General features: G+C 38.8%; 1 protein-coding gene across 7 annotated transcripts in view; it reads right to left on the bottom strand.

The window, feature by feature from the left end:
• The window catches only part of METAP1D (methionyl aminopeptidase type 1D (mitochondrial)), a 73,511-nt gene that overhangs the window by 20,902 nt on the left and 26,355 nt on the right, over positions 1 to 26,254 (bottom strand). The window contains exon 1 of one of the 7 annotated variants that reach the window (XM_014545878.1): positions 8,454 to 8,513. The exons of 5 other annotated variants lie outside the window; for them this stretch is intronic. In XM_014545878.1, the coding sequence (XP_014401364.1) occupies positions 8,454 to 8,502 (49 nt within the window). In that variant the 5' untranslated portion in view covers positions 8,503 to 8,513. Of the gene's footprint in view, positions 1 to 5,244; positions 5,318 to 8,453; positions 8,514 to 26,254 lie in introns of those variants that run through there. One more of the 7 variants, XM_014545882.1, reaches the window with a different exon arrangement.

The raw sequence follows: 26,254 nt of genomic DNA, 5'->3' as shown, positions 1-26,254 counted from the left end.
ACAAAATGTCAGTAATGTCACTTTAAAAAAAGTAGCCTGAAGTATGTACATATTCTCTAAAGCTTGTAAAGTATAATATTTCCATCACTATTCCAAGACTGTCAAATGGTATATGGATGTCAGGGTAGTATCCCAGGAAAAGCAGATGATTAGAAAACCGAGGTCTAGAGTTTCATCTCAGCTCTACCACTTGCTAGCTGTGGTCTTGAGCAAGTTTCTTCTTTTGGGTCTCAGGAGAGAATGAACTGGAATACAATATGTGAAAGCACCTTGCATTTAGTAGCTGCCCAATAAATGATAGTTTCTTCCAGAACACTTAAAAAGTAAAATAAGAAAGGAAACACAGACTCCACTACGGCTTCTAATACTGAGCACTAATGTGTCAACGTAGGCACTTAACATATGTTAGCTCATTAATCTTCCGAGAACCCTATGAGTTGTACACTGTTATTACTCCATTCCACAGTTGAAAATAGTGAGGCACACAAAGGTAAATCAGGGACATGCAGTTAGTGCCAAAACTGAGGGGAAGCAGGTCAAATTGCTCCCACAAAGTATATCACTTCTCTTACACGCATAAGAAAAAATGAGCTAACATACATGGAAACACCCAGAAAGTGGGAAAGGCACCATAACACTATTAAAAATTACTACTATTATTAAGTTATTTTTCTGAAAGTGGTTATGGTTTGATCTAATCCACTCACTCTCTTAAGACAAGCTCCTTCTGTTGACCAAACACGTGGTTCAGTGGGAAGTTGGTTGGGCATTCTGCGACTGTGGAAAGGAATGGAAAATCTGGGTCCCAGCTAAAGCAAACACTCAGGTGGAACAATCTAGGACCATGGGCCCACGAACTGCATTGGTAGGTCAGACCAAAGACATACTTTTCTGAGGAAAGTATGTATGTGTTATGATTACTATGAATAATGATAACACTGATAGAAATAGTAACAATAACAGTGGTTAACATTTAAGGGCCACATTCTTTGAGTAAGCACAGTGCTAGGTGCTCAACATACATTATCTCAACCCATCTGTCAGATGGGCAGGCAGCTGTTGATGTCATTATTTTACAGATGAGGCTCAACCTGTGGTGATGGGTCAATGGCTGGCCCTGCCTCAGGTCCTCAAAGTCCAAGTCCAAGGCTGTGCCTGCCACTCCAAGCTGCCTTTTAGCAACGTGCAGGGGCTCTAGTAGCTAGATGCTTTGCTTTACATTATGTTTTTTAAGGGGATGGATTTTGAGGAAAGTTTTTAAAAAAATATATATTTTATTGATTTTTTTCAGAGAGGAAGGGAGAGGGATAGAGAGTTAAACATCGATCAGCTGCCTCCTGCACACTGCCTACTGCGGATGTGTCCGCAACCAAGGTACATGCCCTTGACTGGAATAGAACCTGGGACCCTTCAGTCTGCAGGCTGATGCTCTATCTGCTGAGCCAAACCAGTTAGGGCGAGGAAAGTTTTTTTTTTAATCATGAAAATTAAATATCATGGGATCAGCCAACTTTTCATGAAAATTCTTACAACTGACCTAATTGAGAAACATTGTGCTAGTGAAAATAGCGTGAGCTTTGAAGTCAGATAGGTCTGAGTTACCAAACCTTCTGAGCCTCTTTCATCATCATTATAAGGAAATAGCATTGCTTTTCTCACCACTGTTATGAGCATTAGCTGAGACAACACACCAGTATATATGTAAACGATCTTTAACAGGTAGGTGCTCCACAAATGTTCATTTTCTTTCTCTTCTCAACTATTTGAAATGTTTACCTGTGGACCTCTAAATTTATTTATTCTTTAAAAAAAAATATTCAGAGAGGAAGAGAGATAGAAACATCAATGATGAGAGAGAATCATTGATCAGCTGCCTCCTGCATGCCCCCTACTGGGGATGTGCCCTTGACCAGAATCGAACCTAGGACCCTTCAGTCTGCAGGCTGACGCTCTATCCACTGGGCCAAACTGGCTAGGGCTATTTATTCTTTTATTTAACAACGACTTACTGAGCTCCTCATATAGGCCATGCTGTGGACACAGGGAGAACAGTGTGACAAAGTCCTGCTCTTGTGGAGCTTATATTCTGTGGTGGGATGCAGATAAGAAGCAAACCAAGAGATTGTATCAGATGGTGATATACATGAGGAAAAATGGGCCAAAGTAACACAGCACTGCTTAGTAAAATGAGGGAGCTGGGCATCATAATCTTTGAGGTCCCTTTAACTCTGACATTTATGCCTTTATTCAGCAGCATTTGATTGTCATGCTACATCCCAGGTAATGGGATGATGTAGAGTCTGATCAATTTTAGGACTCGTGAAGATTTTGTTCAATGTGGTTGATAACACAAAAGAGAGCTCATCTTTATCAGTATTATCAAGTACAAGTACACAGTCATTGTAGGGGAATCCTTTCTATGTACTTAAACATGAAGGGTGATGTCATCAGGCCTCCACTAGAATATGTGGATGAGGCTTTTGAGACATTCACTTCTAGGATGAACAGTGCTGCCAATGTACCTGTTCTGCCAAATTATGTGCTCACTGCCCCAAAGATGCAGGCACATCCATATGTGACACACATTGGGAACACAGGCTAAAAGCATCTATCCAATTTGTTGACAATTATGGTTCCGCAGTGTACTCGGCAATTTCAGTTTCATAAGATACTTTTTTATTTGAAGTAAAATAATTTCTTTTAACCTCATAAAAAGACAGTTTATAAATGTTGTTACAAGTAATAGGATAATAAGGTACCATACTGTGTTTATTACATTAACTATTCATTACAAACTTAAAAAAAAAAATCTAGTGTTTTCAAAAATAAAATGAAGAAATGGGGTTAGGTCAATACATGCCTTTTGAAGAAAATGGTCCTCCAATTACCATGGCCAAAAAAAAGGGAGAAGGAAAGATCCTCAACTTTATGTTATTGTAATTAATAAATAGTATTAACAAATTTTCTAAACGCAGAGTGAGCAAAATTAAAATCCCCAGACCCAATGATATTTACGGTCCCAGGTTAACCAAACTGCAGTGTCTACTACATATCATTCTAGAAAAGGTTTTTGAGTTTCCTGTATATTTCCTTTCTTTATAAAAGCACTGCTTTGTACACCTAAAACTAATACGTTATATGTTAATTATATACGATTTTATTTATTTATTTATTATTTTTTATCTTTATAAAAGCACTGCTTTGTACACCTAAAACTAATACGTTATATGTTAATTATATACGATTTTATTTATTTATTTATTATTTTTTACCCCTGCCCTTGAAAATCCCCTGGCCTCCCCTACCCACCAGTGTCTTAAGTCCATTGGCTATGCTTATATGCATGCATACAAGTCCTTTGGTTGATCTCTTACCCTCCCCTCCTGCCCCCCAACCGTCCCCGGCCTTCCCGCTGTAGCTTGACAGTCTGTCTGAGGCTCCTCTGCCTCTGTATCTATTTTTGTTCATAATTTTATAATGGTCTTTATTATCCATAAATGAGTGAGATCATGTGGTATTTTTCCTTCATTGACTGGCTTATTTCACTTAGCATAATGCTCTCCAGTTCCATCCATGCTGTTGCAAATGGTAAGAATTCCTTCTTTTTTACAGCAGCATAGTATTCCATCGTGTAGATGTACCACAGTTTTCTAATCCATTCATCTACTGATGGGCACTTAGGCTGTTTCCAGATCTTAGCTATGGTGAATTGTGCTGCTATGAACATATGGGTGCAAATATCCTTTCTGACTGGTGTTTCTGTTTTCTTGGGATATATTCCTAGAAGTGGGATCATGGGGTCAAATGGGAGTTCCATTTTTAGTTTTTTGAGGAAACTCCATACTGTGTTCCATACATAAAAGTGTTGCTGATACCTTCTAATAACTACATCCAACTCCTAACTGGCTACCTTCAATGTTACAGCTAATTTGACTCATGATGTTGATCATCAGAGGCAGGAACACCAGCCAGGCTGCCATCAGCCACAGGAATGGTCTCTCTGTCTCTGGGCATCATTATTGTCTCAGGACCCACAGCACACCCTCTTTGTTAAAGCTATTTTAGGAAACAAGCACTGGTTCAGGTGTGTACTAGTTATTGCAAGGGGCAAGTTGACTCATCTGAAGTTTAGGAGACGCTGGTAGAAAACCATCAGAAACCTCAGGAGAGTATGAGAGCCCCAGGTCACAAGGCACTGCTTTGGACTAATTTGATCTTAAAAGACATGATCGTAGTGAGTGCTGTTACTGTTGATTATGTACCAGAAACTCTACGTAGGGTTTTCTTAGGCAGTAAATCTATATGTTATTTGTTATGGACACTAGAATATTTACTGTTATCAAAGGTAATAATAAGGCCGAAACCGGTTTGGCTCAGTGGATAGAGCGTCGGCCTGCGGATTGAAAGGTCCCAGGTTCGATTCCGGTCAAGGGTATGTACCTGGGTTGCAGGCACATCTCCAGTAGGAGATGTGCAGGAGGCAGCTGATCAATGTTTCTCTCTCATCAATGTTTCTGACTCTCTATCTCTCTCCCTTCCTCTCTATAAAAAATCAATAAAATATATTTTTTAAAAAAGGTAATAATAAGAATTATTTTCACTGTTACAAAATTTCTATCAGTGCCTAGTTAGAGCTGAAAGTTGAACATTATAGGCAACTGCTTCTTTCACGCACAGTGAGGAGCACACTGTGTGGACTAAATGTCTCCTGAAATTGCTATATGTCCTCTGGATCCTGCAGCACATTTTTCATATTTTAACTTTATTTGCAATAAAATCTAGGTTATGATTTTAAATATTTTTATATTTGGTAATAGTATCAATTGCTTAAAGCTGCATTTTATTTCCCTTTACAGATTAGGTCTGAAAGGTGGGGTTAAAGAATTCAATATGACAGAGGGAGGAATGCATTTTAAATAACTTATGTTGCTATACAAACATGCCCTATATTTACTGGCCTCTTACTCAGGGTCCAGTTTAATTGTTATCTGCTCACGCATTCTATGCCACATAATGAAACGCTTCCATTTCACCCACTGAGCCCTGGGTTTTTATGTGCACCTCTACCAATGACCCTTAATTAAGCCGATTTTACCCTTGAAAATGTGAGTTTTCTTTTGGTCAACAAGTATTTTTAAGGGAGAGGTCTGAATGAACTTTCAAAGAGGCAATTAAAATGTTTACTTTAAGCAGTTGTAAAACTGAACAAAAGTATATTTGTACTCAAGTGTGGGCTACCAATACCTTTATTTTCATTGTACATTTCCAGAGAAGCACTTTCACCCTGCAGCGTGCCATCAATTCCGTTATGTTACATTTCAGAGGTATCAAATATCTGAGTAGAAAACAACACGATACAATAGCCTGTACTACTTTACATTAGCCAACAATGTCAACCAGAGATAATGCGTAATTTAAAAGACACCTGTAAAATGTCTTACTGAATATATTTTTTCATAATGATCAGCAAATGCCAAAGCCTAGTAACAGACCTATTATTTATAGCATATCAACATCTAATTGATTTTACAAATGGAGGCAATTATTTTGGATGAATGGAGGAATGCTTGCCAGATTTAAATGATTTATGATTATCAAGAGAGAAAACAACAATGTTTTGCTAATTCATTTTCAAATACAGCTTTTACACTCATTGATAACTTAAATTTTAAACCAGATGATTTGCTTAAATAATACATTAACTTAAAAAAAAGCAAACTGAGATACTTCTAACTGTTTAGAAATATTGCTTCCTACAGTAGGCTCAGAAGGGACTGCACCATAGAAATACATTTTCAAGGCAGATTTAGAACCACAGAAAGATCACACTTCATGAACGCCAACCAATTACTCAGAGCAGGAGCTCAGGCTGTTACAGCACTGTGTGCTTCACGTCCAAACGAGAACAGTGCACATACACCCAGGCCTCATACTTCTTGACTAAAACACTGTTCGCTCCATAGGTTTGATAATTTGCACGAATGTTGCAAAAGGAAAATTAAATAGTCTGCATTATTTGATATAACTCTCATTGATTTTTATGATCTACTACTTAGATGCATGTTTCAAAAGTAAATGAGAAGATTGAAGGTTCCTTCCCATTTCAAGGAGACTATAAAGCAGAAGAGAAGCTCACGTTTCACAAGAAATAACCTGTGCATTTGTTGAAGAAAAAAATAAAAAAAAACAGCTAGGGGAATGCCCCAGGCTGAAGCAGACACTGATTGGGCAAAGCTAAAGGACAAGGGCCCTTGAAACTAAACAAAAGCAAATTCATTCTGTTGACAGATGCTGATTACATCAAAGCAACAAGGAACTCCCATAACTCCAATTTTTTAAAAATCAATTAACATCTCTCTACAATCTACACAATAAGGACAAAGTAAGTTTTTAAACCAATCATAATAAGCATCATTAAACTTGCTTTTGAAAGTTTCAGTTCAGTTGAAGACTATTCTGGTGTGTTTTTTAGCTGTGGGCTTCTCCAAACAGTGGTTTATTCATTCCCATGGACATGTCTGGGGAGCCAAGCTGGCCATGCCATCAACCCCTTCCTTCCAGGGGTTAACTGCTCTGGCTGCCAAATAAAATACAGAGCGAGCCATGTAATTATGGAGACAGTCAAAGGGCAGGCTCTATTTTGAAATCTATTTGCACAGACAAGGTCTTCCAATTGAGCTTACAGGAAACAAGCTGGTAAAGAGCCTCCTTCTCCCCAGATGCTTTCCACACTTTTTCTCCAATTCAGGAAATCATGGATATGGACACCATACACCATTGCTTCCTGGATTTCAAGCTAAGATGCCATTAAAAGGAGAGGAGTGGATCTGTTTCGCAAACCCATAAAAAACATTTTCCCCCCTAATTAACAGCATTTGGCAACAGCCTCTGAATGATAAAACCACAGTGTTTATTAAACAACATTTATAAAGAGGATGCAGGTCCAGTTGTTATGAAGGTATTAGAAAACAAATAATTTTCTTTAATGCTCAAAATAAAGCACACAGTTGAGTCTAAAGAATACTGGCATAAATATTTATCTGAAAGATTCGATTTGACAACCAACAGTGTTGTCCTTGGAGTTTTATTTTATAGCTAAGACTGCTAAAACAGTAACAAAGACTCCACATAAGTAAAAAAGGAATGTGTAAAATATTTTAAGTGACAAAAAAAAAATCACAAGTCATTTTTATGCTGAAACATAAAAATTTGGTGTAGTGGCTTAAAGCTCTAAGTTTGCAATATCTATGAGACCTCATCATTTTCATGTTAAAATAGGTTTGGCCACTACCACTAGAAGTAAGTAGTCAAATGAAGAGATAGTAGTCTTCACCACAGATGTCGCCTGTGGATGTCAGAACTCATCATCAAGCCATAGAGCAGAGCCTGGGAGCCCTGGTTCTAGAGAAGATGCTGGAAAGTCAGCCACAGTTAGAGTACTTCTGGGGAGAGGAAAGGCGGTGGCCTGAGGGCACTCTCTTCCAATAATAACAACATTCAAGAATGATACCCAGGTCATGGCAAAACATGACCTTCCCCAAGGCTCCAGCAGGAAGTTGGCTCCACACTACATCCCTCCTCCTTTTTAAAATTCATCAATAGCAACTGATATAGTATAACATCAGTGACAAGTTCAGAAAGGGTTTAGAAAAATACTTCTTTGCTTCTTTACAACAGCTAATTGGATGTTATGTGATGATTCATTAAGGTACAACACTTGCACCCAGGGATCTATGATTTAAACAAAAAGCAGTACCCCTTTCTTGGGAGACAAAAAAACCCCCACCTACTCTAGAAACACAGTTTAATAAATATACCTACTTAATAAAGTAGACTCATGTTTGTGAGCCTGGAATAAAATTTCTTTGGGCTGGCCCAACCACAGCTGGGGAGGTGTATGTCAATGATTTCAGTAAAAACTCAAAATCTAAAATTAAAAGCAGATCATTTGGTGAATAGGTGGAATTTCATAGAAATGATTAATTTGTGAAAGAAAATAGAACCATTGTATAAAATTTATCCATTTAGAATAAAAGTGTTTACTTCAAAATTTAAATATAAATTTATCTTTATAATCATAAAATATTGAGTCATACTGAAATAGCATATGCTTAGAAAATCCTATTGTCTCTCAGCTAAAGTTTAGAGAAAAGCAGTTTTTAGCACTTCAACAATACATATACTCAGGCACTTCATGGACAAAGAAATATTGTATTCTCCTAGGGGAAATAAAGGAGCTGTTTATTAGGGCTATGGTTAAAATGTAATAATTCATTCTAGTTTAGCCCTGTGAAAATGTCATCAAAATATCATTTTCTTTGCCAGATTTTCTGGATGCCGCAATATCATTTAAATACAGAATAAAAGATAAGCTCTGATCAGAGTAGAAGTTCAACACCAAAATGAACCAAAAGCAAATGTCGTTCCATCAAAGTAACAAAAAAGAAATTTACACAGTCCTGAGACCCAGAGAATGCACACTTCTAGGTTAGCACAGAACATCTGGCAAACTTCAACTTTCCAAAGTCTGAAAAAAAAAATACCCCACATTCCTGTTACCTCATACACTTTGGTAAAAAATGAAGAAAATAGAAAATTTATATTCAAGCATATAAATGAGAGTCAGAAAGAGCAATTTCACAGAAATCACACATGGAGTTCAATTTTAGAGAAAATTCATATAAAATATTATAAATTTAAAATAATTGATGTAGTAAGAAAGTCCTTTAGTTATTTTCTCAAAAGCCTATTCATAAACACTACTTTCATGTACAATACTACTCAAAATATTAGTAATTTGGATAAAAATCTCCAGTGATAGAAGACATTGGGACTTTTAGTTTATGATCAAAGTAACAGCTTTAATATGAATATTTTTCAATTGTATTAAAGCATTTGAAGAGTGTAATTTTAGTCTTCATCTTACAATAGTGTCAACTGAATTCTACATGCAACATGCTCGTTATATTGTTAGATGTAGTTCTTTTTCTCTTCCCCCTTCTCTTTTTATGAGCCATTTAAAGTTATTTATGCAAACAATTGGTAAAGATAGCTCAGAGTTTTGACCAAACTGCAGTATCAATACAAAAAAGAATCTACCATCTTAATATTTTCCTGAGAATGTTTTCACTGTACAACTTCAAGTGAAAGGCATGCAATAAAAAGAAAACATATGAATACAAATCCTAAAGTTGTTATGACAATTGTGGGAGTTTTGTCTCTGCCCTGTAACCAGGCAACAGAAGTAGTAGATAGGTAAGTAGGTAGGTAGGTAGGTCAATAATCACAACCTAAAATGAGAAAGCTAGAGCTCTAGGAAAACAATACATTTCCAAGCTTCTGCAGTTGTGATTACATAGATTAAAGACAAAAGAAGCTGAGATCATGCATCAGGGCATTATTTTCACAAGAAAAATAAAGATAAAATACACAGTAGCTTCTTTAGCAAAAGATAAAGTTCCAAATGACAACTTTTTTTCCTCCTACTATTTTTTCCTTTTTATTGAATTTATTGGGGTGACGCTGGTTAACAAAACTATATAGGTTTCAGGTGCACAATTCCATAACACATCTGTAAACTGCATTGTGTGTTCACCACCCCAAGTCAAGTCTCCTTCCATCACCATTTATCCCCCCTATACCCTCTGCCGCCTCCCCACACTCCCCTCTACCCTCCCCCAGGCAATCCCCACACTCTGAAGGCAGCTTTTTGGACTGATGTACTAATGTTGCCACAAATAATTTTATATTCAATGCAACTGTGTAGACTTAGTTAACCACGTGAATAAATAGTCACTCCATAGCTTTAGGCATGAATGCAAAAAGTGCAGTGTATTAAAATGGTGCAGGCTTAAAAGAAGAGTCCCATAGAGGCCTGTTTAAAACGGGTCCTTGTAATTTTTTTTTTTTCAGATATGGACGCTCAACTATAAAACCATTACTTTTGGTACTAAAGATTAAAAATTAAAACCACTACCGTAGCTAACAAAAACATGTACTCTTTAACTGTACAAGGCAGGCTGCCTCTCATAACTGAAAACACAATTTTACTAGAAAACCTTAGCTGACCAAGATTATTCACACTTGGTGAAATGAGAAGTTCATCATCTAATTTTTAGATTAAAATCTTCAACATAACCACGATACTGAAATCGTTGATATACACAATATTTGAAACATGTTTATTGTCTAATGTGAGGTGTATTGAACATTTTTTGAACTATACTCCTACCAGAGTGTTAAAAGAAAACCAATCCCCAAATACCTAGATAAAACATAGCCAATGTGGAGGTAAAAAGAAGGAAATATTGTGGAATTTAAAACACTTTATATTTTGCTAGTAAATGAGATTTTCCTCCAAAAATGTGCCTTCCTATTTACTTGAGTTCTTATTTAAATTGGTTTCTCTGGTACTAGTCGGTTTACTTAGACAAGTTAGTTAAGCTCTCTAAGCTTTAGTTTCCTCATCTGTTAACAGGAATTAGCTTTTTCGCAGGATTGCTATGATAATTGTATGACATGAGGCATGGAAAGTGGCACAAGGTAAGCACTGGATAAATGATAATTATGATCATTGGTTGCCTGACTGTGGGAGAAGGTCACTCTAAAAAGGACTAATGAGTAGGGAGAAACCAGCTGAATTTCAAACTGTGCTTTGGCTAATTCACAAAGTAAGTACTTCACAAAGCTGCTACTTAAAAACCACGTCATCCAAAGCACTGGGCCTTTCCTACCTTCATCACAGGACCACCCTGATAATCAAATGAGATTGCAGATGTATAAATACTTTACAAACTAGACAGCATCTCATGATTGTAGTGTACAGAGAGAATGCTTAAATGCAATAGGACAAATTATGCTCAACCCAATTTTGACAATTTTCTGAGAGTTCTTGGTGGGGCCTTCCTAAAATTCTGATGGCTAATTGTGAGGTCTAAGGAAAATCTCTTCTTCCACTCAGAGTCATAAAAGACCCCTGCTTTCCTCAAGAATCATATCCTTCCTATACAGAATAGCTTTTATATTTGTGCAAGTGTGGGATGGGAGAAATCATGTTATAGAAAGATTCCACTTGGCAGTGAAGACATTCCCTATAAAGCTCACTATCACGATTTTAAGGATTAGATCAGAATGCTGCTATTTTTGTTGTGTTACTAAATAATGTTTGATCAACGTTGTGCTTATTCATAAGCTGTTCTGTAATTCTTGGTAACCTCAGGAACGTAAAGTCTGTAAGAATTTAAACATATCTGTCTCAGTGTGCAACTATTTAATAGAAATATTCTAGCACTTACCAAACCTTATTGTTTAAACGCACCAAGAAGTCTTCTTTGCATAAAAATTCCTGTTTATTAAACAGTGATACAGGAAGAACTTATTTACATTTCTAGCATTACCAACATACATAATTTATGACAAAAAAAGGCAAGCACTCCATAAGAAATGCTCAATCACTGTCAATCACAATATACATAAACCAAAGCAAATCGTGTGAACTGTATTAAATTCAGCTGAACACAGAACTGCCAACAGAACAAACAAAAAAACAAATAATTATCAGTGACTCATAGACCTATTTACAGGATACACAAAATAACTTGAAAAGGTGTAACCATGGAAACCTGATAACCTAAATTCAGTGCCTTTAAATTTTGCATTTATTTAAACACTGTTTAAATGATGTCTTTACAAGATTTAAATATTTCAAAAGTAGTCAAAGCTTATCTTTGTTATCTGATCATTGATCAAAATAATTTCAACTATAAATTAGCTATCTTTAAAATTATTCAAGGACTAATTTAATGAAACTATGATAAAAATGTCAAGCCATTTTTTCTAATTTTTCAGCAAACTATTATTTTCACAACCACTGATTAACAATTGAAAAACTCAACTATACACAATAAATCCCACAGTAATCAAATAATATTAAATCACATTTTGACATAAAGACTTTTTAAAACTCACACTGTTGCATGCAACCACCCCCTCTTCCTCTAATTAAAAACTAAAGCTATTAGCTGTTTCAATTTAGAGGTGATTTTCACTAACAATTACCATTTGAATAGTTTAATATTTAATGCTGTAGTCAGTCCTAGTGTCTTATATTTCATTTCATAAGCTACATTAGTAAAACATTATTTTGTAGTTCACTGGCTCCCACACTTAAGATGTGATGTTCAGTGTGTATTTCATTATGTAGATGAGCAATGGATGTTGTTTGACATGATTTAAATGGGTCAACAGTATTTTCCTAGTCACATTAATCATTCAGACAGCTAGAATGAAAAAAAAGGCCTTGAAAACTAAAACTAGAGAATCTATTCACACAAATGACACTCACCATTGGCGGGTTATCTAGGATGTGGTTAAGGAGAAGGAAGAGTTGCAGACTTTGAACACATGTTTCATTATTTATTCGGAAACCACTTCAAGACCATAGCTCCATTTTTGGAATCCAAGTGAACACCCACAGGGACAGATTTCTGAGATACTAAAGTGTAACTTTAAAAAAAGCATTAGATGGAAATCTATAAAAACTTTTCATTGGAGAAGAATAAAATTGGGGGAACCCAGCTCCAAATGAGACGGGGTCCCAAGGGTAAGGTCAGCACATAGTTTCTATAAAAATATACTGCGCACAGATGGGGATGTAGCCCTCACTCTGGACAACCATCTTGTCTTGCCTGCTGATGGCTCCTAGAAAGTGAAGAGAAGGGGAACAAGAAAAAGCAGAACCAGCCTTCAGAAAGAGCTGCAGATCACATGGATTCAGCCCTGAGTCAGTAACAAAGAATCTGCTGAGGAACATGGAAAGCAACAACGTGAACGCACAAAGAGCAACTCGAAAGTTTCCCTTGCCTTGCATTGTCATGACTGACTTTTCATTGGGTCCGATGGAGGGATGATTTGGTGTACAAAGCCAGGCAACATGCCAGAATCATATTCTGCACAACCATCCTACCACTTGGTCTGTTCCATGTGATTTATGTGCTTTCTAAAAAACGAGTATGGCAGTGACATATAGTCACATCCCTCCCAATGGAAGCTCTTTATTGGTTTCTTGGCAGCTGGGAAGGAGACGGTGTCAATCATTAAATTTTTCATTCTGAATCCTGAAAGGTCATCCTCTCAAGTGGATGTGCTCTGCTCTCTCCTGAAACCACACAGAATGAGCCAAAGTCCACAAGAAGCCCGTGTTTTATTTTCCTGATTATGAAAATAGATATTAGATACTGAGAAAGCAGAAACGGCAAATAGTAAAAATCTTCCTCAGTTGATCACTATTGACATTCAGCAAATACACTTTAGAACATTTCTCTACGTATCCACTAATATATTATTATATTTTATAGAATATTAATTAGCATATTTTATACATATTCAATTTATACATGTAGTTTTATTAAACTGCTATTTTGAAAGTAATTAATTTCTCTCCACAATATATGAAAGACATCTGTCTGTAATAAATATAGATCTGCATGATCCTTTTTAGGCCTACTGTGTTGTTTTAGTGGCTTCATAGTATTCCTTTATATGGATGGGTCACAAAGTACTTTATTTAACCAATGATGAACATTTAGGCAGGTTATTTTTAAGTTTTTTTTCTGTGCATAGTAAACTTTTTACAAATACAGCTGCACATAGGACCTATTTTTCTTTTTAGTTTAAATTCCTAGAAGTAGAATTCTTTGGGTTAAGAAATATGTAAAATTTTGACATATTTGCAAAGCTACTCTCCATAAAACAGCAATTTTTATTCCCAATGGTGCCTATTTCCCTATACCCTCATGAATATTAATGCCAGTCTTATAAATGAAAAATGGTATCTCATTTTTACTTATTTTTCTTCAGATACTGCTGAGGTTAGGATCTTCCCTTTACTTATACATTTATATTCTTTTGGGAAATCTCTACTTAGGCCTCTTGGGTTGTTTTTTACTTGACTTAATCTTAAGAGTGCTCTGTGAATTTATGTACTATATTGTTTCAAATATATTTTTTCCGTTCTCCATTTGCATTTCAACTGTATTTAAAGTGTTTTGAGCCACATAATTGGGTTCACATTGAATTTATGGATTAATCTAGGGAGAATATGACTCTTTAAAATAGTTGTTTTATTTAAGAGATTAAGTTCACATTTACTGCAGTATTCTTAATATCCTTCTGTAGAGTTCTAATGTTTTCTTTATATAGGTCCTGTATATTATTATTTATTTACTAGAGGCTCGGTGCACGAAATTCGTGCATGGGGCGGGGTCCCCTCAGCCAAGCCTGCATCCTCTCCAATGTGGGACCCCTTGGGGGATGTCCGACTGCTGGTTCAGGCCCGATCCCCGGTATCGGGCCTAAACCAGAAGTCAGATATCCCTCTCACAATCCTGGACCGTTGGCTCCTAATCACTCACCTGCCTGCCTGCCTGGTCGCCCTTAACTGCCCCCCTGCTGGCCTGATCACCTCTCACTGCCTCTGCATGCTGGCTTGATTGCCCCTAACTGCCCCCCCTGCCAGCCTGGTTACCCCTCATGGCCCCCCCGCCGGCCTGGTCGCCCCACGCAGCCTGCTCTTCAGTCGTTTGGTTGTCCCTCACTAACCCCCCTGCCAGCCTGGTTGTAGGCAGCCATCTTGTGAGGGTGTGAGGGTTAATTTGCATATCACCTCTTTATTATAGAGGATTCCTAGGTATTTTATATTCTTGACTTCTTTATAAATGGGATGTTTTCCATTATATTTTCTACCTAAATATAGGGCAGTAATCTTAAACTTACTTAAGTTTACAGCTTAATCATTGCCAGCCTTCTGAACAAGGACTCTGTATAGCACTAGTTCCTGGGGTCCTCTTGCACTCAGCTTGACTTCCTCCTAGAAAGAGCAAGAAGGTTTAAAGTTGTAGAAGGACAGGGGGGTCCCCTATTGCTCCCTTTGAGCAAATGCTCTCCTGATGTATTTTTCTCCGAGTTTCAGAATACTACTTCTAACTCCACCTACAAGTTTGGAAAATCACTATGCCAAACAGCTGACAGAAAAAAAAAATGACTAATTTTTTTGCATTAAAAATATCTGATTATAGACAAAAGCATGGAAGAGTTTGTTATAACCTTTTTCCTATTTTTACCTATATTTGAAATTTTCAATAATAAAAAGTTGTAAAAGTATTTGATTTATGTACTAAAAACAGTATCTTTTCTAAAGTATTCTAAGAAGTGTAAGAAATGGAAGGGTTATTTTAAATCTGGGATGCTGTTTATATGTGAAAAACCAAAGCATTTAAGATGAGCATTGAGCCCAGCCAGTGTGGTTTGGTGGTTGAGCATGAACCTGAAGATTTGATTCCTAGTCAGGACACATGCCCCAGTGGTGGGCTTGATCCCTAGAGTGGGGCTTGCAGGAGGCAGCTGATCAATGATTCTCTCTCATCTCTATCTATCTCTATCTCTCTATCTCACTCCCTTCCCTCTCTGAAATCAATAAAAATATATTTAAAATGAGCATTGACCTGCAGTTGCAGTTGTTCCTAGGCTGTAAGCTAGGACTAGTACTTCTTGATGGTGGAACTATAAAATTAGTCACACAGTTCTAATTTGCAGTTCACAGCCACAGGAGCTGTGAAACTCTTGGGCCCAGAGTTTTAGCTGCTCGTAAACTGTGCAAGCCAAACTCCTAAAAGTACACCAGAGCACAAGAGATCACAAGACTGGGCACGTAATTGCTTCTGAGTCCAGTCTGATGTAAGGTGCCGGCTGGGATGTAAAGTGTTTTGGGCTTGTCCATCATGGTGATGTACAGAGAGGCAGTAAGTCTTCACAGAAGGTCAACGCTGTAAGTGTTAAAGAAACACTGCAGAATGAGGGAAGGTTTATTTCTACCTTGTGTTATAAAACATGAGGCAGCAAGTAGATATTTGCACAATGGTATTGGGTCTCCCAAGTAGGTATTTTGGGAAGCTATATATATAAAAGGCTAAGTGTCTGTCCCTCCGACCGGTAGCTATGACACGCACTGACCACCAGGGGGTAGATGCTCAATGCAGGGGTTGTCATGGTGCGCACTGGCCATCCTATATAATAAAAGGCTAATATGCAAATCGACCGAACAGCAGAATGACTGGTTGCTATGACATGCACTGACAACCAGGGGCAGATGCTCAATGCAGGAGCTGACCCTTGGTGGTCAGTGTGCTCCCACAAGGGGAGCGCCACTCAGCCAGAAGCCAGGCTCATGGGTGGCTAGCGCAGCAGCAGTGGTGGGAGCCTCTCCCGCCTCCGCAGCAGCGCTAAGGATGTCTGACTGATGGCTTAGGCCCGCTCCCAGACTGTGAGAGGGTGCAGTCCGGGCGGAGGGGCTCCCCCCCCCCCCGAGTGCATGAATTTCATGCACCGAGCCTCTAGTTTAAAAATAAAAGGCACCAGGGAGCTGGTGCCGACAAACCAACACTCGGTTTCCCCCAAGTGGGACACAGGTCCTGCCACCACCCCAGAATGACACCCCAGCAAATCGCAGCGAATGCTGCCAAGACCCCATGGCACAAAATGTGGCCCACAGCCCAGCCCAGCCCAGCCCAGCCCAGACACAGTCCCTGTGGGTGCCTAATGACATCATCACGTAGCAACGCCCAGCTTCCTATCCCTAGTGACTAGCCTCCTTGGAGTTTCTTCAGCCCAGGAATCCAAATTGCTTTATAGCCAGGTGCAAATATTTTACAGTTTAACCAAATGTTTGTGAAGCGTTTTCCCATGCCTCATCTCATTTGCTCCTCACAGAAGTCTTGGAGTAGGTAGATAGGAGACTCGGTAGAATCCTATTTTCTTTTCATTAGCAAGACGCGAATAGTGATATTACAATATTTCTCCTAATTAATTTCCTTTCAATGTGCACGCGGACACTAGTAATGTATAAAATAGGAAGGCTATAAATCCATAAAGGAGGTTGCAGTGGACTGACGTGGACAGAATTCATACTTATAACTAAAGTTTCATCATTACCCAGTCTACCCTGCTCTCAACTCCATTGCCATGACTAGATGATGCTGACCTCCTGGAGTAATCTGAAAAAAAGACTGGCAATATTTGGTTTTGGTGATTGCAAATTTAGACCTCATAAATATTATGTAACTCTAGTCTTTTTGCCTCTAGCCAACCAGCCTGACTGCAATTTCCAGCTACAAGTGGCATACTGACATTGAGAATTTATGAGTTTTACCGTATTAGTAGTGCACATTTCCTTTTGAATTATTCTAGCCTGTAGCCTGAAGCAGATTATAATTATCATTCCTTTTGCTACACAAATCTGAAGATCTACAAGTGGTTCAGATAGCCACATTAATATGTTTCAATGTTTTAAGTAGGCTGACAAATAAAAGCTCTATATGACAAATGAAAAGCAGATGCATTTTTTTGTATTGCTAGAATTTTTAAACTATTTTAGCTAATTAAAATCTGGTCCAAGTCACAGTGTTTGTGATTACGTATCTCATTAGAGATGGTTTTCACTTTACCATCAAAACAACAAATGCATATTTTATAATGTGCTTGAAGCAGAATATTCAGGTAGGTGATCTATACTATAAAGTTAGTTCTACACCAAGATAAATATGTGGTCTTAGCTGTTTGGAAAGCATTTTTTCCCCCCATAAAAAATGTGGCTAAGTTCTCAGGCTAGCTAGCCTATTTGCCCATAATTTAACTGAAATACTGTACATTTGCAATGAAAACTAAAGGTTTGGAAACACTCAGCAGCAAGCACCTAGTATTTTAGCTACCTTATGGGTTAACTGAGCTAGCCTGGGAATGTTGCTGCCATTCACAATGTGGTTTCTAAAGGAAAAGGTGCTCCACATTGTTGGACAATTAGGAAAAGTGCAAGGTCCACTCTACTGTCTCCTACAGCCCATTCTCAGCTTCCTTCTCTTAACTGGAAAGTAGATGGAGGCTGAGCAGCCCTCAAAGACTAGAGAGGAGAGGACAAGACCAAGTCTCATCCCTTCCTATAAAACCTGTACCAGTACAAAAATCTTACACCTATGGATGAGGACAGTGGTAGGGGGTAAGGGCATGGGGTGGGGTGGGAACCTGGTGGAGGGGAGATATGGTGGAAAAAAGAGGAACATCTGTAATAATCTGAACAATAAAAAATTTATTAATTTAAAAAAAAAAAAAAAAAAAAGAATTGCCATTTATAGAGCTTAGAATTTGTGTATAAAGCCTGTACCAGTTCCAGAGCCAGGATCCTCATGTTCAACTTTTTTCCAACTTCGAGAGCAGGTGAAAGAAATCAAGTCCGTTTTCAAGTTCCAGCAACCCCTCTTACCTAATCCTTAACACCAGAGTGAACATCTCAAGCTCCATACAGCCACTCTGGAGGACTATTACCCCTCTCTCTCCAGAGTTCACCAATATGGGCAGGAGGTCTATTTAATAATTGTCCATGACTTAGTTGGAGCCAGTAGAACTGTTTAGCTTCAGCTCTGGCTGTAAGATTTACTAGCTGTCAACCTTCAGCAAGTTATTTAACTACTAGAGGCCTGGTGCACGAAATTCATGCATGGGTAGGGTCCCTAGGCCTGGCCGGTGATCAGGGCTTATCTGTGGGGTCGGGGGATCAGGCCCCCCCCCCCCCCCCGGCTGGCCTGGCGCCACCTGCTCACCGGCCCATTCCCCCACCGCTGCTGCTGGTTGGGGCCTGCAGGTTGGGGGCAGCTCCTGTGTTGAGTGTCTGCCCCCTGGTGGTCAGTGTGGTTGTTCTGCTGGTTGTTCCGCCGTTCGGTCTATTTGCATATTAGGCTTTTATTATATAGGATTCTGTGCCCTAATTTCTTCATCTGTTAAAAAATGGGAACATAACCCTGGGCAATTTTGTTCAGTGGTTAGAGTGTCGGCCAGCGGATCAAACGGTCTTGGGTTCGATTCCTGGTCCCGGGCATGTACCTCCACTGCAGGTTCTATCCCCAGCCCCAGTTGGGGTGCGTGTGGGAAGCAATCAATTGAAGTGTCTCTCTCACATTGATGTTTCTTGTAATTACTCTATTACTACAAACTAGTTAATAAATACCCTTGATGACCATGTAACTACATTCTTATTCCATAGCTTTCTTAAAAAACTTTTTATTTTGAGATAACTTTAGACTTACAGAAGAGTTGCAAAAATAGTAGAGAGAATTCCCATATACTTTTCACCAGCTTCATTTATCCTCTGTTAACATTTTACGTAACCATGGAGGATTTATAAACACTAAAATACAATCCTATTAGCTAGAGTACAGAAGAGAACTTATTCAGGTTCCTCCTATTTTTCCAGGAACATAATTTTTCTGTTCCAGGATCCAATTCAAGATCCCATATTATATTTAGTTGTCATGCCTCCTTAGTCACCTCAGGTCTGCAACAGTTCCTCAACCTCCCTTGTCTTTCATGACCTGGAGACCTTTGAAGAATACTGGTCAGTTATTTTATAGACTATTCCTCAATTTTGCTTTGTCTGATGTTTTCTCATGATAAAACTGAGATAGAGTATCTCAAATAATACCACACAGATGTGTCCTCAGTGCACCCTATCAGAGCATTCATTATGATGTTAACTTTGCTAAGATGATGGCTACCAAGATTATCCAATGCAAAGATACTATTTTCCGCCCTAACTGGTTTGGCTCAGTGGATAGAGCATCGGCCTGCGGACTGAAGGGTCCCGGGTTCGATTCCAGTCAAGGGCATGTACCTTGGTTGTGGGCACATCCCCAGTAGGGAGTATGCAGGAGGCAGCTGATCAATGTTTCTCTCTCATCGATGTTTCTAACTCTCTATCCCTCTCCCCTCCTCTCTGTAAAAAAATCAATAAAATATATATTTAAAAAAAATAGATACTATTTTCCATTGTAAGTATTAAATATTTTACAGAAGATACTTTGAGACTATTCAAATCTTCTGTATTTGCTTAAAAATTTCCCCACTAACTTTAGTACTCATGGGTGGATCTTGCCCGCAGCAATTTTTTACTGTGATATTCTCTAATAGTGATTTCCTATTTATAATTTTGTATTTTTAAAATTAAATTTATTGGTGTGACATTGGCTAATAAGATTATATGCTTCAAGTGTACAATAATATATTACATCATCTCTATACTGCTTTACATACTCATTACCCAAAGTTTAGTTTCATTTTGTCACCATTTATGATTCTCTTTATCCTCTTTTTTATTTACTTTTATATATCAACTAGAGGCCTGGTGCATGGGATTCGTGCACTGGTGGGGGGCGTGGCCTGTGGGGATCAGCCCGCTGTGGGAGCACCACTCATCCTGGTCAGCCGAACGGCTGTGGACCCATCCTCTGAGCAGCTGCTCCCACTGTGGGAGTGCGCTGACCACCAGGGAGCAGCTCCTGTGTTGAGCGTCTGCTCCCTGGTCGTCAGTGCGTGTCGTAGCGACTGGTCAACCAGTCATTCTGGTCGTTCTGCCGTTTGGTCGCTGGGCTTTTATTATATAAGATACGGGCTTGTGCAGATTTATTTTTTTCTTTCAAATCCAATTCTACCATTGTTTTGTTGCTCAAGCTCTTTCAGGTTAGTTCCTGTGCCCCTTTCAATGTGCTTCATTTCCTGTCCCTTGTTTTTAGCATCCCTCACTTTCTGGCATCACAAGATGCTCTATACTCATCTTGTATTTCCCTGCCCAATCTTGAAATCAATCCAAGGACCCCTAGTTCTTTTACTGCAGAATGGTATTTAGAAATAAAGATATAGCCACTAAATGTGCTGATTGCTACTGGGAAAATCACTGATTTCAGTTCCTCCAGTGAACTGAGATAGGAAACATATGCATACACAGGCATCTATATTTCTTTTCTTTTTTTTGCTGGATCAGGAAATTATTTACTTTAAAAATATTCAATATTATTTTGTATTGGTCTCAGGTGTACAGCATAATGGTTAGACAATCATATACTTTACAAAGTGTTCCCCCCAATATTTCCAGTACCTACCTGGCACCATAAATAGTTATTACAATATTACTGACTATATTCCCTATGTTGTACTTTACATCCCTGTGCAGTTGCAAACATCTTTTCCCATTCAGTGGGTTGTGTTTTCATTTTGTTGATAGTTTCCTTTGTGCAAAAGATTTTTAGTTTTATATAGTCCTATTTGTTTGTTTTTTCTTTTTATTTCCTTGCCTGAGGACATCTATCAGAAAAAATATTGCTAAGAGAAATGTCATAAATTTTACTCTGTTTTCTTTTAGGAGTTTTATGGTTTAAGTCTTATATTTAAGTCTTTAATTCATTTTGAGTTTATTCCTGTATATGGTATAAGAAGGTGGTCTGATTTCATTTTTTTTTGCATGTTTCTGTCCAATTCCAGAGTTGTTTTTTTAAAAAAATGTATTTTATTGATTTTTTACAGAGAGGAAGAGAAAGGGATAGAGAGCCAGAAACATCGATGAGAGAGAAACATCCATCAGCCGCCTCCTGCACGCCCCCTACTGGGGATGTGCCCGCAACCAAGGTACATGCCCCCAACTGGAATCGAACCTGGGACCTTTCAGTCCGCAGGCCGACGCTCTATCCACTGAGCCAAACCAGTCAGGGCCAATTCCAGAGTTTTATTTATTTATTTATTTATTTATTTGATTTTTTGCAGAGAGGAAGGGAGAGGGATAGAGAGTTAGAAACATTGATGAGAGAGAAACATCGATCAGCTGCCTCTTGCACACCCCCTACTGGGGATGTACCCACAACCAAGGTACATGCCCTTGACCGGAATTGAACCCGGGACCCTTCAGTCTGCAGGCTGACGCTCTATTCACTGAGCCAAACCGGCTAGGGCAATTCCAGAGTTTTTTAATTGCTATAATGTATATGGGATGACAATACTACTTGCTGAAGCATGAAAAGCTACCATGTTCTTTGCAGGAAAACTATATCCTTTCATAGGCTTAATAATAATAATAATACGGACATGCTTTTAGCAATTTTTAAAATAATTTCATACACATTATTTTATTTGGTCCAACAACCTGTGTAAAGTAAGCTGGAAAGATATTCTTGTACTTACTTTACAGGCAAAACCCCCTGAGACTCAAGAAGGGTGAGGGATTTGCCCAAGATCACAAAAGTTACAAGTGGCAAATCTGGATTTCAAACTTAAGCCTATTTTTAAAAACCTTTTTATTTATTGAAAATGTCAAACATACACAAAATAAACAGAGTACTATAACTGCCGTGTACCCATCATCCAGTTTTAACAATTATCCACTCATGCTGATTGTTTCATCTATAACCATCCTCCTTTCCCACTGAATTAGTTGGAAGCCCATCCCAGACATATCATTTCATCTGTAAATATTTCAGTATGTATATCTAAAAGATGATAACTCCTTTTAATGATTTAACAATACAACCACATCACACCTAAAAGATTAACAATAATTCCTTAATATCATCAAATATTTGGGTAGTCTTCTGATAGTCTCCTTTTGTCATATATATATAATTTTTTTCATTAAACAAATAGTTTGTTAAAATATGACCCAAATACTGCATTTGATTGGCATGTCTCGTGCCTGTTTTAATCAATTCCTTTCTCCACCTGAAATGCCTTTCTTTGTCCCTAACATCTCCCACATTCTGAAATTTACTAGTTGTATCTCACCGGTGACATTTAACATGTTTCTTATATTTCCTATAGACTGATATTAAACTGAGAGAGTTGTTTTGATTCAAGTTCAGGTTTTTTTTAGTAAGAATTATTTAATAGATGGTGGTGGGCTCAGACAGCTGTCTCTCCTTTTGTGATGTTAGCAACCATTGATGGCTTCAATCCATTAACTCATTAGGGATTTGACAAGTGGTGATATTTTATCAGACCTCTTTCAATTGTTGGCAGAAATACTTCTATAAAGAAAAACTTTCTTTTATCAAAGGATTTGGTCAACCTGAGGTTCAGTTCATACAGAAAACTAAGCTAAAGGCTTGATTATTTCTTTTGATTTAATCAGTTTTCAGACTAGCTAGTTAAAAACTTAGAGCTTTAATCAATAAATCCAGTGTTCTTAATAAGAGATTAGATAAAATTTCTATCTGGAAGATTTTATCTAAAATATTATCTATTTCTGTGTAAATAACTTCTATGTAACAGACTGAGTCAGTGAAACTTAATTTTACTTTGAAGTAAAAATACTGGTCAGAGTCCAGTAAAACAGATACACTTCACTAATTTTTATCATAAAGTAAAACATTAATTACCCAGATTTAATAAATCACATATCTTCTCCATCCCTCTTTTCTCACACTTTCATTTTTGGGGGGTGGGGTGGGGTTGGAAGAACAGTGGTAACAAGACAAGACTGCAATTTAAAGGGGACAAAAACCCAACTCCGAATGGATTTTTTCTTTAAGAAAGAAACCCAAAACCAAAAGAAAACAGGTAAAATTAGCTATTGGAAATTATGGCCATGTGAATCAACCCTTGCTCCCCACATCTGGCAGCACTTAGCTCCCCAGGGCATGCTTGGTGCCCCAGGGCACTGTTACACATGTTTGACCAGCAGGGCAACAACAAAGGACACAGAGGCTATAAAAAGAGGCAGCAGGTAACCATCAGGCTGGCCAAATGGCTGAGGCTCTTTGACAAAACACACAATGAAGCAACTGGTTATTCCCATGGCTGAAAACTCAAGGAGGGGAGGGCTTTATTTTAGGATTCAAGTTCCACAACCCATCTCTTTAAGTCACTGGATTACTTCCTTGTTTTAATCAGGTCCACAAATCCTCCCTTTTCTTTCAGACATTCCGTGAGTAACATCAGAGACAAACTATATAAAGCCACCTTGTCTTCTTGCCAAAAACCTATCTGAAAATTCAACTAGACTGTTTTCTAGACTTTACCCCCAGACTGTGGAGGAAGTGAAGGTGCCAAGTTATTCTGCAAACACTTTGGCATTATACTAAAAAAGAGTCAGAAGTGTTCATGAATGAGATGGTCTATCTTATTATATTCATTCTGCAATTTAGATGAGCATATAGTACTATCAGTTTTAAATATGGCTCCTAACAAAGCAGACATTTCATAATTATGAAGTAGGGGCTTTGCCTTTCCCACAGCCTAAAGCCCTCTTTTGGAGCTGTTGGTAGGGGAGAGTCTCTCTTCTCTTCCACCATGAATCCTTACCCTCCTCTTTACTAAAACTACAACACATACTGAAGGCCGAAGGTGTGTATGTGTGTGTGTGTGTGGGGGGGGGGGGGGGGCGGAAATATGGGAAGGGGACATCTGTAACACTTTCAACAATAAAGATAAAATAAAAACAAAACAAAACATACCAATGTATTCCTTCTAATACAATCTTAGCAAAGCAGAAATGATAACTCCTATTAAACTAAAGCTTTATGGAGATACTAGTGACCCGGTGCACGAAATTCATGCACATTAAAAGGGGATTAATTAGAGGAAATATTTTAATATTGCTATTTGCCCTTTCTCTATAATAGAAGTGTCAGAGATGAAAGAAAATTAGTAGAATGTATATGAAAATCTTCCTCCTGTCAGAGTCTGGGACATGCTGCAGGACCCAGAGTCAAGTCCCCGCACACCTGCAGCACCTCAAAATCACACGAGACCCAGACCCAGCCGGCCCCACCCCCATTGGGCGAGATTCAGACCTGGCTGTCCCCACCCTTATCAAGCCCCGCCGGGCGGGGGGGCACAGCCTCAGGTCCCCCAGTGCACTCTCAGGTCCCCTGGCCTGGCACTGGGGCGGGGGGTGTGGCCTGAGGTCCCCAGTCAAGCCCCGCCAGGCGGGGGGTGCAACCTCAGGTCTCCTGGCCCGGTGCCGGGGTGAGGGGTGCAGCCTGAGGTCCCCCGTCAAGTCCTGCTGGATGGGGGGCGTGGCCTGAGGTCCCCCAGCCTGGCGCCGGGGCGGGGGGTGAGGCCTGAGGTTCCCCATCAAGCCCCACCGGGTGGGGGGTGGGGCGCGCAGCCTCAGGTCCCTGCTGATTGCTCCTTAAGGCTCATTATGGGAACTAGGCCTCAGCTGTGGGTGCAGCCATCTTTGTAATGGAGTGAGGGTCAATTTGCATATTCCCTCTTTATTATATAGGATTCTCTTAACCCAAAGGAATGATTCTAGTACTTGGAAATTTTATGTTCCAAACAGATTGTAGGGGAGATATTTTGTGGCAATCAGACCTTTCCAATGATTTCAGTTACACCATTGTTAACAATCTGTTTCATAAGAATAAAACTCTGGGGGGGGCACTATAAATGTCTTTAGTGTCCTATTCCAATGAAATATTTCTTAATTATGAATTTTAGAAAATGATGAGCACTTAAGATAAAATATTTCTAAATTGTCATTCATATTTATTTTTCAAAACAATTTTTTATTTATTGATTTTAGAGAGAAAGGAAAAGAGGGGGAGAGGGGGAGAGGGAGAGAGAGAAAGAGAGAGAGAGAGACAGAGACAGAGAAACATCAATTTTTGTTGTTCTACTTATTTATGCATTCATTGATTCCTGCATGTACCCCGACCAGGGATCAAACCTGTAACCTTGGCCCATCAGGACGACACTAACCAACTGAGCTACCTGGCCAGGCAAAACAATTTCTTAAAACTAAGCAACAAGATTTTTTGATGTATGACATATACATACATGTATACATGTGGGTGTGTGTTTAATTGTGGAATTAAGAAATCTTTTGCCTCACTAGTGTGGCTCAGTGGTTGAGCACTGATTTATGAACCAGAAGGCCACTGGTTCGATTCCAGGTCAGGGTACATGCTCGAGTTGCAGGCTCCATCCCCAGTAGGTGGCATGCAGGAGGCAATGATTCCCTCTCATCATTGCTGTTCCTATCTCTTGCTCCTTCTCCCTTCCTCTCTGAAATCAATAAACATATATTTCTAAAAAAGGCATCTTTTAACAAATGGATAACATACAATTAAATATCTGGAGAAGCTAAGTATACTTTCATTTTTAAGTACAGAAGAAAGTGAAAGATTTTTATTAAGAAACAGAGTATTTCTTACTAACTGATGCTGCTCCAGTGACTCTAATCAATACTAATAAAAGGGTAATATGCTAATTAGACCAGGAGACCTTCCGGACAAAGCCATGGTGGCGGGGCCAAGGCAGAGGTGGTTAGGGGTGATCAGGCCAGCAGGGGAGGGCAGTTGGGGGTGAGCAGGCCAGCAGTGGGGGGCAGTTGGGGGTGAGCTGACTGGCGGGGGGGGGGGGTGGGGGGGAGAGGGGCGGGGGG

The sequence above is a fragment of the Myotis brandtii genome, unplaced genomic scaffold, assembly GCF_000412655.1.
Source record: "Myotis brandtii unplaced genomic scaffold, ASM41265v1 scaffold112, whole genome shotgun sequence".
Classification (NCBI taxonomy): Eukaryota; Metazoa; Chordata; class Mammalia; order Chiroptera; family Vespertilionidae; genus Myotis; species Myotis brandtii.
This window is presented reverse-complemented; position numbering and strand designations above follow the sequence as displayed.